General features: G+C 38.4%; 1 protein-coding gene across 1 annotated transcript in view; it reads right to left on the minus strand.

The window, feature by feature from the left end:
- Window positions 1-6,620: 6,620 nt before the first annotated feature.
- The window catches only part of ELP2 (elongator acetyltransferase complex subunit 2), a 40,579-nt gene continuing 33,707 nt past the window's right edge, over window positions 6,621-13,492 (minus strand). Inside the window, exons 17-23 of the mRNA XM_080609979.1 lie at window positions 12,787-12,859; window positions 12,166-12,352; window positions 10,465-10,586; window positions 9,819-9,961; window positions 9,216-9,329; window positions 8,170-8,249; window positions 6,621-7,029 (exon numbers count right to left, since the gene is read on the minus strand). Coding sequence (XP_080466105.1) covers window positions 6,938-7,029; window positions 8,170-8,249; window positions 9,216-9,329; window positions 9,819-9,961; window positions 10,465-10,586; window positions 12,166-12,352; window positions 12,787-12,859 — 811 coding nt within the window. The 3' untranslated portion in view covers window positions 6,621-6,937. The remainder of the gene's footprint in view (window positions 7,030-8,169; window positions 8,250-9,215; window positions 9,330-9,818; window positions 9,962-10,464; window positions 10,587-12,165; window positions 12,353-12,786; window positions 12,860-13,492) is intronic.

The following is a 13,492-nucleotide window of genomic DNA, read 5'->3' on the forward strand; positions in this document are numbered from 1 at the left end:
AAGCAGCATACAGGCATCTCAGACGCTTCCTGCACTGCAGCTTTTTCAACCTCCCTGGCTGAACCTCTCCTGCAGAGAAAGAGAAACGTGTGGTGCAGCCCTGTGCTCTCTGCAGACAGTGGTGAAGACTTCCAGCAACCAGAGAATCAATAGGTGACTGCCCCATATAGGATGCCTGCCATGTCAGAGCAAAGATCTTACACAGCAGAAAGCTCCCATGCTCTAAAAAGTGTATCTGTGGAGTACAGATGTCCTCAACAACAGAAATTCTTTGAAAGACACATCTTTATCCGAAAACACCTAGGATGGACACACTCCAAGACTATGAAATGGAAAGGCAAGCATACGATTGCTTTATCTTGAAAAGTACGAAAAGAGTTTCCTTTGGGGAGACTGCAGTCAATTCATTTTTGTAGAGGAGAAAAATTCCCCCCAGTGGCAGGTAGACAACTTATACTTTAGCAACAGAGGGAGGGTATGCTGCTCGCACATACGCCAGTAATTTGCTGACAGGGAAAAAGGAGATAATGAGACTGGACAGCCTACGTAAATGCCAAAAGCCCAAACTCAGCAGAGGAAGAATCAGACACAGAGAGATAGAATGCAGATGAGAAAATACCAAGAGAATGTTATACTCGATACATATAAAATCTCTTAGGATCATCTATGAAAAAGTGTAGGATTATCTTACAAGAACAATACGAAGAAGTAAGAGGATGTTGAGGAAATAAGGATTGATTATATGAGGATTTAGGAACCTGCAAGAATGGAGAAGAGGCTAAGAAGGCAAAGCACTGTCTTAGAGGAGGAGTGCGTAAGAGAGAAAAGGCTTTGAAAAAAATCAGATCAGGCATCCTTGTTTGCACAAGCCCTTGATTCAAGGGGAAATAGCTCCTCTGCAGAAAAAATCTGTTTGCTGCATCCCTCGTTATTTCGGTTGGGATCAGCTGGCATCTATATAAGGGAGACACTTCCACAACATGGCAATTACCTCGGGCATAACACCTCCTCTCCTCTGTTCAGCAGTAATGTAGGCTGAGTCACACAAACACAAATTACATGGAGCTGCTCTCTTAGAGGACTTAAACTCCAGGGCATGCCCGGTTGGTACAGCTACCCCGAGGTACTGGAGCTAGGCCCACTATTATGGTACAGCATCAAGGCTTTGTCCTATGGTCTATCCTAAATTCCTTCCAGAAAGAGCAAGAGGCATTTTTAGTTTTATTGCTGCATTACAGTGTGGATGAGTTACTGCAGAAAATAGAACGATGCCAGCAAAGTTTGAAAATGCCATTGAATACAAACTACTTGAATACAGTCACCAGAGCTGGTCACACAAGCCAAGAGCAGAAACTGTGCTCAAGTGTGAGCATCAGAGACTGGCAAAGGGAGCCCAGAGATCTCCAGGCTTTCTACCAGAAAAGGCAGAAGGAGCCTAAGAGGAGTCTGCACAAAGGCTGAGGAAGAGGAGGGTCTGAAGGAAGGTCCCACAACTGTACAAGGATGTACAGGGCACAAGTGGGAATGGTCAAGCTAGGAAATTCATGGGGTTAACAAGCTGCCCATCCAGCTCAAAACTACTGCTGCAGGTTCTAATAACATACTTTGAGTAAATTAGCAGTAGCAGAGCACTGCTAAGCTGTGCTCAACACTCCCACCTCTAACAGCTTCCTAATGCACTAAAGGCAAATTCTGATTTTCGTGCTGTTAGAAATTTTGTCTCATCTTTTGCACAGCTCCAGATGCTCCTTAAAACAGAGCAAGCAATATTTTTGCTGCCCATTTCAGTTATTTTAAAGTTTCCTTATTTGCAACAGCCACTTCTTTAAAGTGAGATTTGAGTCTAAATGAGGACGCAGCTGTTTCCTCCTCATCTCCGCAATAGCTGCAATCGGCAGCAAGCCTTAGAGCATTCTCATTTCTTCCCATTAAATATTTGGGAAAACAGAGATTACTCAGAGTTGCCAAAGTGATGTTTTCAATAGCTGAGAGCTCAATAATTGGCTTCCTTGAGATTTTCACTAGCTGCTAGTTACTTCTGAAGTCCCAGCCCGCAAGACAGATGACAGCAGATTGTACTTTATTTTTTCTAAATCTTAGCTTGATGTGGAACCTCTTCCTTCTTTCCCATTTCCTAACTGAAGAAATAGACACAATCAATTAGCTTGCTGCTGGCAGCAGTGCTCAGAGAGCCTGCCACAGGGAGACCAGGCAGGTGTTCCTAAGGCTGAATGTCAGCTTCTCTCATCTTCCCAGTTTACACAAGCAGCTCATTTCATCCTCCAGATCCCAGTGGACTCCACAGCATCCTTGCCATTAAAGTCAGTGTTAGCATGCCTCTTCAGTCCAACACAGACTTGAGGATGCCAGCATTCTGGACTGACAGATTTAAGATGGCTCTGGATAATCTCAGTAACTATTTGATTTTGGTTATAGATTTCAGAATACAATCAACAAGACCCACACTATTCCTTGCTGCTTTTTCGCAGATGCCTGTAGTGTAAGTCAAGACAAACCTACTCCTTTAAACCTGTTCATATTCTTGGCCATGAAGTCTCCTCAGAACAAACACAGGCCAGTAAAATACTTCTGATAGTGTGCATCCAAAGTATTGATGGAATGGCTTTACCTCAAATATATCAACAGGTATTAGAGTATTCTTTGCAGAACTTCAGTTTATTCCATCGATTTTTTCAACCCCATTGCCAATGGCACTGAACAATAAGCAGCAGATTTCAGAGCACCATGCATATTGTTAACAGCTCATTTCTTAAAGCATTATTTCAGTCTAGTTCAAAAGACTACAGGTTATTACACTTTCTTCTACTGCACACTATTTTACAATTTTTCTTTTTTAAGTTATTTGACCAGTGTCAAGTCTTAAGTTTTGATCTTTAAATAATCTAGAGCTTTACTCTCAGTAGTAGAAAGGGCTCTTACATGTTCACTAAAACAAAGGAAAAAGGTTCAAAATATTTTCTTCTTTTGTCTTTCCTGTATATTAGCCCTTTAACCTGTAAATCCTAAGGAAGTCTTTAAACATCTTTGCTCTGATATAAATCTAAAGATACTAGAATTGAGATTTCCCACTGCAGAACATGATACTCTCCTTCCTAATGGTGCATTTTCCAAGTGGTCTGTAATGGGACACCTTGGAGGGCCTAATGGCGTCAGCTTATTTGCATCGCCTTTGAATCAGGTAAGGGGATGTAAAGCGGCAAAGTAACTTTACAATGAAACTCTGAGCGGAAATAAACACTATGGTGTGTAGCATCTGAAAGCAGATGCCACCGAGATTCAGATTGGGATGATTACAGGCTCTTGAAATATATTTATGGCTTCATACAGTTGATGCAGAAAGATGCAACAGCTCATATTTTAAAATTTAGATATAAAAAAATAAAAAAATTGGAAACTTACCCACCAGCTGCAGTGTAGGAAGCAATCTGCTTCCTGAAATTGAGATTGAGGATAAGTCCCAATACCACTATTATACTTTCCAATAGCAACTATAAGGACAATACAATAAACTGATTTTAAAGATGAGTGTTCTGTGTTGTTTTTACTTTGGTATCATGAAAGCTTTACACCTATTGTTAAAGACCATCATTAAAAGAAATCAGTTAAAGCATTAACTGCATAAGGGCAAAATATGAGGTGTGTGCTGATATTTTGTCAGAGCTTTAGTTACATATTTGTAAATTGGGGTTTTTACCCTGATCTTAAAGAGTACATCAAACCTGTCTCTCAGATTACACACAAGGGCATGCACCCTTATGTCTTATTTTAATCAACTGGATCATTTCCACCCAGGTCTGTCTGTAAGGCAGAGTGTTCAAAGGAAAAAATCCACAGATTTTACAGACTTGAAAAAGAACAAAAAAAATTCCATCAGTGTCTAGACAAGAAGCTGCACCTGGAGCTCACATGCTGGGGATGAAAATCTACACATAAAAGCTGTGAAAAGTAACTAATCACAGGAAAAATAATGAAAAACTCACAATCTGCAAAGGACCCAAGTGGGAAACAAGGCCTCAGCTACAACAGTGCTTATGGCAACATCTAATTAAATCTACGCTAGTATTTAGCAGTAAGGAAGAAAAGACATATGTCCATCAGACCATGGTGCTTCAGAAAGTAGCACTTGAGGGCTGCAGAGGCACTACGCTTATCTCTCTAAACCTGCATAGACCCAGTTCTGTGCATTTCAGTGCAAAGGTTGGTTAAAAAGGCCTGAAGAGTTAAGTGTGAATAGCACTACGGAGAGCCTCAGATCGCAGGGGATGCTGTATCATCTTGGCATCCTGCTAGATCACAAAGGGTTAAAATAAACACACTGCTCTTGTCCAAAGTGATAACAGGAATACAGACAGAAACTCAGAAATATGTAATGTGCTACTGGTTAGAAAATTCATCCAGAGGATGAGGCTGCTATAGATGGGTGCATTTTGATGTGTACCATTTGCCTCTGGGCTTTCATCCCTTGAATACCACCCTTACATCTCACCTTAGGACTGGCAGGAAAGGGTAGTGGCAAGGCTGGAACCATCATGATTCCAGACAGTAAAGTTTTACCCCTGACTATCGGACATCATCTTGCATCACATTGTTAAGGGAAAACAAACGCAACATCAGAGGCTGCACTGTGAAAACTTGGATATCCCCAAGATTGGAGTTGGCAGGGCTTATCTGATAGTCTTGAAGAGAAATAGAAAGAAGTAAACAAGACTACACTTACCTCAACTTTGTATATATTGTGACAATGTTGAACCACCTGCTATAAAGAAGGTGACATGAGCAACTTGCAAAGTATAGAGGCTAACTCCATCTTCCAAAACACACCTGAGTGCAATCAGAATTTTCATTTAAGGGAGGCTACAAAAACCATAGAAACTGTAGAAATAAAAACAGATACATTCTAAGATGTCTAACTGCTATATGTAAGCAGTATACTGTCAGGTCAGTCAGGTAGTATTTTTGTTTAAGGTATTAAATAGTACGTGAATGTACACACTACTTTTAATGAATTAAATACAGTTTCTCTGAGTAAGTATACACAAAAGAAAAACACATGGAAGAAAATAAAAGCGAGAGCCTCTTTCTGTGGACAAAACCAACCATAGATTCTTCAAATAAAAACCTAATTAAAACATTTTTTGGGGAAAAATAAAACCAAATAAATCTGGCAATAAGGCACTTGATTCCAGCAGCTTTCATCAAACCAATAAAACAAGAATAATGAAGTAGAATGAATACAGTAAGTATAGTAAATAACTGGCAAATGCTTGCTTTTCTCCATTTTTTTAAACAAAGAAACCAAGCAAAAGAGAAAACAAATTTTCTCAGGACTCCATTTTGCTGTTTAAAGAGCTCTGTTCTTGATAAGGCAGTCAATGCTACCCCTAAAGAATCACTATGATAACACTGAATTTTCCTTGGTGTCACATTTACATTGATCCAAATAATCTTCTGACACTAGTTGAGATAATTAAGTCAGTTACCTGACTTGTTATCCTGATGCTGATTTACATGATGGTTTGAAAAGACTTTAGTGGATGTACTGAGAAGATAAAGGCATATGTAAAAGTCACTCCCACTAAATGTGAGCAAAGTGGTAACACTGTACATAAAAAAAAATATTGTGTGTCAAGGTGTCTCTTGACAGCCTCAAGCTTGACTGAAAATAAAAAGTGTCTATCATAAACATTTAGACTTAGGATATCAACAGACTAATCTGATGTATTTAAAGATGGAACAATGAGGTATATTCTTCAATGTGATTGAGTCATAAAAGTCCCAGGGGTAATGGAATGGATTACTAAATCATACAAAAGCTGATGCTTGTTTAATGACAGCATTTCACAAAATAAGAGAAAGGGACATTTCACTTCTGCCTATACACAAATGTGGCCACATGGCAAGATGTACCAATATTGGAAAATATTATCCAGTACTATCATCAAATTTTAGGTAAGATACCAAATTACAACTGTGACATAGAATAAAGTTCCACTTTTGGCAGCTTTCTGAAACCTCATGAGTGATAGGCAATGTCCTTCTTTTGCCAAGATACAGTCTACAGTTGTTGAGGAACAAGTAAAATACACTACTCAAATGCTTAAAGCACACATGCAAGGAAAGCACCAGGTACCACAAGTAAAATGTAGCAAAGCATCTTTATTAAGAAGTTGCAGTTTTATTCCCCTAAGTAATTTTGAACCATTAACTTTTTAATGCTGAAAAACAGAATTGAAAATAAAAAGCTAAAATATAAAAACCTTTACAACATAAACTATGTAATTACTCTGAAAAGAGTTTGGACCGCTCTGAAAGAACTGTAGTCTTTATCTAAAGATGCAAAACAGTAAAGAATTAAACACAATTCAAATTACTTTTGCATGACTGTCCTGGTTTCAGCTGGGATAGAGTTAATTTTCTTTCTAGTAGCTTGTGGTTTAGATTTAGTTACAGTTACTGTAACTGTGGTTTAGATTTAGTCTGAAAATAATGTTGATTACAAACCAATGTTTTCAGTTGTTTCTAAGTAGTGCTTTCCCCGATCAAGGGTATTTCAGTTTCCCATGCTCTGCCAGTGAGGAAGGGCACAAGAAGCTGGAAGGAGCACAAGTAGGGCAGGTGACCTGAACTAGCCAAAGGGATATTCCATACCATAGATTGTCATGCTCGTTATATAAACTGGAATCGGGTTGGCTGGGAGCCACCGATCACCACTATGGGCTGGGCATCGGTCAGTGGGTGGTGAGCAATTGTTTTGTGCATCATTTCTGCATCTTGGATTTTATTTCTCTCCTTTTTCTTTTTGTTGTCTTCCTTTTCATCACAATTATTACTACTATTATTATTATTATTTTATGTCAATTATTAAACTGTTCTTATCTCAACCTACAGGTTTTACCTTGTTTTCTGATTCTTCTCCTCATCCCACCATGGGTGGAGGGTAAGCAAGTGGCTGCATGTTGCAGGCTGGGATTAAACCATGACAGCTACCAGTTTGGGTAGCAAGCGGTTCTGGAACAAAAATTATTTCATTCACAAACTGATTTCTAAATTAGACTTTGGAATCAGGTACAGACCTGCTGAGGTAAAGGCTTAGTTCTGAAGTACTCACCATATACTACCATTCTATTTACATTCCAACACTATCAGACAACTAAGTTAACCTGTTTTCACCAGAATAGGTAAGACCCCAGAATAGATAAGGCACTCAAAAGTCAATTAGGGTCCAAAGGCAGTGTAAGGAATGGCTGCCACCCTTTAGCTCCTTCCCAGTGGTATTTGTAAGCTTTTCCAGCCCAAACCACAGAGGACAGCCTTCAAGCAGAGTAAGAGGTGGCTCTCCTAGAGCACTCTGCTGAGAGAGGGCTCACAGGTACACAAGGGAGACACCAGAAGACCTAAGTGGTCTGTGCAGTAAGCTTTAAGCCCCATATGACAAAGAAGCATGAGCCCAGCACTCTGCACAGCAGAAGAAAGGAATAAAAACAAACAAGCAGGCCTGTCCAAGCATGCAAGCACAAACTACTCCTTCGAAAATAAGGAGGTCTGAGACTTGGGACCAGGGCTGTAATATACATTCAGAAGGCAATCAGAGAAAGCTGTATATTAACTCTGATCTCTGCACATACTTAAATACACAGTGTCAGCCCCAGCAGGCTGACTGACAGGTAAGTTTAACAGGAATAAAGGGTTCAAAAAAAAAAAAAAAAAATCAGTATTCCACTTGCAAACCCAAGCACAGAACTACACAAGTACCGGCAGCTTCCCACCTACCCTTGGAGTCACAGTGAACAAAGCTGTCTCATTATCCTTCTCCCACACCCTACCCCACCTCCCATCCCTCAATTCCAGGATATCCACCAACCAAAACATATAAAATACTTCATATTTCTGGAACTGCAGAATTAAAAAAAATATTTGACATTTCAAACTACCACGAAAGTTGCTTTAATAAGTTACATGTCATACGCTTCACTTTCCACAGCAGAAAGCAGAAAATTCAACGACCAACATGGCTAAATGCTGAAATAAAATGTTGTGAATCCATTCTGCAAAGACAGGCCGGCTGCCTTTGCTAAACAGCAAATCTGTTGACATTGAATATCTTAACACAGTGATCAGCTCCACAACTTGCAAGCTGCAACCACTCACTGTTGTTCTGATCATTATGTCCAGCTCTGCCTGCATGATGTCTCCAACATAAACGTTTCACAGCAAGAGCATGACTTTGGCTGCAACAAAAAGAAATCCATAGGTAGCTACAAAATGTCACACACAGTTGGGCATGTGAGTCTAAACATCAACATTTATATAATTAGTACTTTTCTATTAACACTACCAACTGAGGGAAAAACTGACTTGTGACAACCAGCAGGTACTAAGTTCTTAAAACAAGTAGGGCCATTAACACTAATGACATTTTATTCTCTCACTTATCAATAATTCAAACAGCTATTGATTTCAAGTTTTACTACATTAAGCTGCAGGTCTAGCATTTCAATTACTGAGATATGACAGATTTCTGGCTTTTAGCCTATGATTTCCTGTTATCTGGTGTCTTTTTCCAATGCACTTCAAGCACATGCAGGCCAAAGTCACCATCAACTTTCATTTCTGGTACTACCAATGCCAGTATGTGAAAGAAAAATCTAGGACAGTGCTTCAAGCGAAACATCAAGGTCTCTCTACAGAGAGTTTCTCTAGCTGTCACCACTGCAGCACCAGATATAGCTTGTCATTCCTTTGGTTTCTGCTAGAAGCTGCTCTTCAAAGCTTGCTGTCATCCACTTCAAAATGTTCTGCTGATGTACACAGACACTTCAGCGTATTCTATCACCTTATTTTATGGCTAAAGATAATAAAGGTTTTTTTGTGGGGCAAACAAAGGGTAAGTCTTCTCAAAGTATTTGCACAGATTGAAGTATTTTGTGGTTTAAGCTGCCCCCTTGTATTTCATTGGGGTTTGCTGGGGTTTTCTGTTTTGTTTTTTTAATAGATCTGAATAACCAGTATTTTTATTTCCAGGTTTTGCCTTAAAGACATCTTTAGACTTTCAGGGATCAACCTTTTCCTAAAAGGAAAATGATTTTCAATATAAAAATAAACCAGTTTCATATCATTTTATACTATAAGAACAGAACTCCAGCACGAGTCTCAAGAGTAATACTTCCTTGCACTTAACCTACTTCAAGACATACCTGTTATCCATCTCAACACACACGGTCCAATCAGCTAGTGCTGGTTCTTGCTCACTCTGCTTCCATGTGTACAACGTAATTTTCCCATTCTCTAAGCCTATTGCAACAATATATCTATCAAGAGAATAACTGCATTAGTTCTGAAAGAGATTACAGTAGGCAGCTCAGTGAAGCTGGCTCTAATGCAAGCTAGAAAGAACTAATACTCAAAACTGTGTTCCACCTTGCCCTTCAAAACAATATTTACTTTTCACAATTTGTATCATAGCTTTTTCATTAAAAAATTTGCAAAGCAGAAGCATACAAAATATTTGGTTAGGTAAAAGGAGGTTATTAGAACATCAGAGCAGTCAGTGCTGTTGGAAGAATAAATATGTTTCAGGTGTGCTCATGACATTTTTTTTTCCTTGTTACACTGTATGGAGAGGTCACCATACACCTGAAAAGTCAGCTCTGAAATCAAAAAAGTAGAGGCCATTCAGTTAAAGAATGGTCAAAATATTTTTTACCAGTAGATTTTAAGGCCTCTTCAGCCACAGAAAAATGACTAAAGCAGAAAAAATCCTAATAGCACAAAACAGCATTACAGAAAAAAACCAATACCTTCCATCAGGAGTAAGCACATGGCTGATACTAACAGCAGTAACAGAATCCCCAGCATCCAGTACTGCTGAACAAGGCTTGATTGAATCCGACATATTCCCTTCAGTATTCACAGATAAATCGCAATTGCCCCATATAATGACCTGTAAGAAAGAGAATCATCTAGGAATTTTCACTTCAGTATTTTTGTAAATGCATTTTAGAAAAAAATTTCCATGATTCCATGATTCCAAAAGAATAAGAAATAACTTAGTTAAAATAGTGGATGACCCCCAAACCAATAAAAAAATGCCTATTTACAAAGATTCAACGTTTGAGACAGTCTGTCTGATTTCATTAAAGATATTGACAGCAAAAACAGATTCTGTTATGAAAGTTAAAGAACAACTGAGAGACCCATGAGAGTTATGTGACATATGCTTGTCTTACTGCATGACAAAAGAAGGGAGAAGGTCCAACTGGCAGACCACAGTCTTGTACAAGCACTTTATTTAGCATACGAAAGTCTCACTGATTTCTGTGTAATACACACACGAAGATTTTTCTGTATTTATAGAACACGGGCTCATTAGAACACAGCACCTGCTAATCTAAAAATACTTCTAAAATAAATCTGGGGTTTTAAAGTTTCTTTTGTATTAATTACCTTTTTGTCCCGACTGCCAGTAATAAAATACTTGCTATCTGGTGTCCAATCGCAAGACCAAATGATTCGACTGTGAACAGCTGTATTTTTGTCTGTGTATGCACAGCAACTGAAGACTGGTCCTGGAGTAAAACAGACAAAAATGCCTGCATGTTAAAAGTAATTGTTACTCCTCTTAACCCTCAGTAAGAACTGCAGGAATACTCAAGACATTATTCCACTCATCTTTAAAGCAATTGTGAATACTCGTCACCATATATATATTTTGTCCAACACATATCACAATGATAATTAGCACCTGTTCAACACTGTATCAGTCAGCCCTTATAACACTGAAACAGTAACAGTTTGATCTTTCACACCCAGACCTCTTTCAGAAGAATGTAAGTCCAAATATAAGATTTTCATGTTCTTTCTATAGAAGTTTTTCATAAAAACACTGACTTCAAAAATTTTGTGTACATGTATCCTAAATGATTTAACAACAGTACTTATTTGCAAAGTAAAGCCCCAAGAACTTAAATCATAATAATGTAAAGATTAATCTGTTCTCAAAGAAACAGGCTGCCATTTCAATATACATACGAACAGGCAATAAAGCTGACCAGCAAATGGGAATACTTTTCTGTCCTGGGTTCAGCAGTAGCAGAAAATATTTGGAACATAAACTTTGCATCACCACTTCTTACGATGCCAATACCAGCAGTTTTGCTTTATACTGATAACAATGTTCTTTGTAGACAGAAAAGTTACTGATGAACAGATGAAAACTGGATTTCCTCTACTTCCTGTGAGAATTTGTACTCCTTATCCTGAAACATTGTGTAACTATGGTGGGCAATACACCAGGCTTTAGAACTGAAGTCTGAAAAACACAAATCTCAAGCCAGGATACAACCAGACACTGTATGAACAGACCAAAACTCACTGCCAGGTTTCTAGGAAAACTACAGACCCCAGTAGTGTTTACGTGCTATTAAGCCAACAGTGCAAGATAATCGCCTTCAGCACAAGCATCTGTTCTAGGAATCCATTTAAGCGTTCAACAGCAATCTCCTCATGATTTTGCAAGGCTCAAAGTCTTAATGAGAAAAGTCAACTGAATCTTTATTATCAGCATTTATTCCAGACAGAGACAGTCCTAGTCAAATTAATTAATTGTGCAGGATTATCAGAAAGCCACACCAAAGACAGAGATTAATCCTGTCAAGAGTCTCAAAGTGTCATGCCCTGCAAACAGGAACAAGGCAGCTCTATGCAGGACACGGGTACAGCAATGAACCTCCAAAGCCTTGCCTGCATATAACACTGAGATGAAGGTTTTCCTTCACAGAATACTGGTTTGAGGTTCCAGCATTACAGTCCAGCATGGATGCTTGATTTCAGTAAATCTGAAACCTATATTCAGAAGTAGGAGGCAGGAAGACAAATAGCAGACTTCATTACATCCATCAATTAAACAGTATTTAAGGCCTGATTATATTCTTCTCCACACTTTTAATTCCCTTTCTAGCTTTCCTATACACCATTAACTGCACTTTTTAAAACACTAGGAGTCTACAATACTATTAACTCTTAAAAGTTGTACTGAAAATGTCCATTAAAATATTTTTACCAATTCTCTTTCAAGTATTTTGAAGTCAAAAGTATTGAACAAACCATGAAGTCTTCAAATGTGTATATCCACTTCACATAGCTTACCTGACTCTGATGAGTCTTGCTTCCTCCACAGTGACCAATTCCTGTCTCTAGAAACTGCTAATAAAAATTTCTCATTAGGAGAAAATGCCAGCTGGGTAACAGTCAGATTGTGAAACGACAAACTCTGCAGTTTCTTCCAAGAAGCAGTGCTCCACAGAATAATTGCTGCATGTTCTTTTTTGGAAGCCTGTATTGATGGAAAAAAAGTATCAGTGAGAATTATCAAAAGCAAATACAAAAGGCACACATTTCAAAAGACAAAGATGTCAGGGTGCATGTTTTAAGGCTTGCAATTAAGTTAGAGCCCGCTTTCCCCTGAAAAGTTTAAAGATTTTTTTGTTACTTTCTGCTAACACTGATTTTACAGGAAGTAAATTTTTTATACCTGTATTTGTTAGAATTTATCTTACTAATATCTTCAAATGAATCATGCATAGGTTATGAATAATAATTTATCTGCATTCACTCTCATCTTTGCAAGACAACTATCATTTATACAAAATCTTTTCACATTTAAGTGACAGAACAGGATTCAGCTCAAACCAAATTCTGATTCCTGCTCTGTCAGCCCTGGAAGCATGGTGGCATTTTTCACTAGATGGTGCTAGAATCTTTTCTTACCTTACACGCTGAGGCAATTAAAGTGTTTGAATTATTGCAAGCAACACAAAAAATTTCATATCCATGTCCGTATCTGAAATAAATGTGAAAAGATATATAACACATCACAGTCATTTTTGCAGTATGCATCAAGGTTCTTACGTTAATTTAAATCCCTCTGCAAACATGAAAGGCACCTTCCAGGAACTTCTCACCAGTGTTTCAGTACTTTGTCCAAGTAATTCCTCATCATGTTCAGCATTAAATTTAAACATCTGCATAAATTCTTCCACATTTAGGAACTGACTACAGAAAAAATTGCCCAGCCCATTCCCTAGTCCTAAAACATCAGCACTGCAGAAGCCATGCTAAGGATTAACAAAGCAGACTAGAACAGCATGAAATGTATTCTTATTTTCTTCTAAAGCAGCTTTAACACTACCATTAAAAAAATCAGAAGCCATACATTTGAAGATCACCAAAGAAATCCACCACAAACACTCAGCCAAAGCATGCCTGTTCTGTGAAATAGCAAAAGATCTCTGAACCAGAGGACAAAAATCATGTTGTGGATGAAATACAACACTGTAAAAATCCCAAACCTTGTAGCTCTCTCCAGAAATATATTTTTGATCAGTCTTTGCACGAGTTGTGCTGGGACCGAAGCTCATATTTCTGGACTGGGATTTAGCGGATAAGCAGAAAGGTCACACAGATTAACACAAAT

The sequence above is a fragment of the Psittacula echo genome, assembly GCF_963264785.1.
Source record: "Psittacula echo genome assembly, chromosome: 2".
Classification (NCBI taxonomy): domain Eukaryota; kingdom Metazoa; phylum Chordata; class Aves; order Psittaciformes; family Psittacidae; genus Psittacula; species Psittacula echo.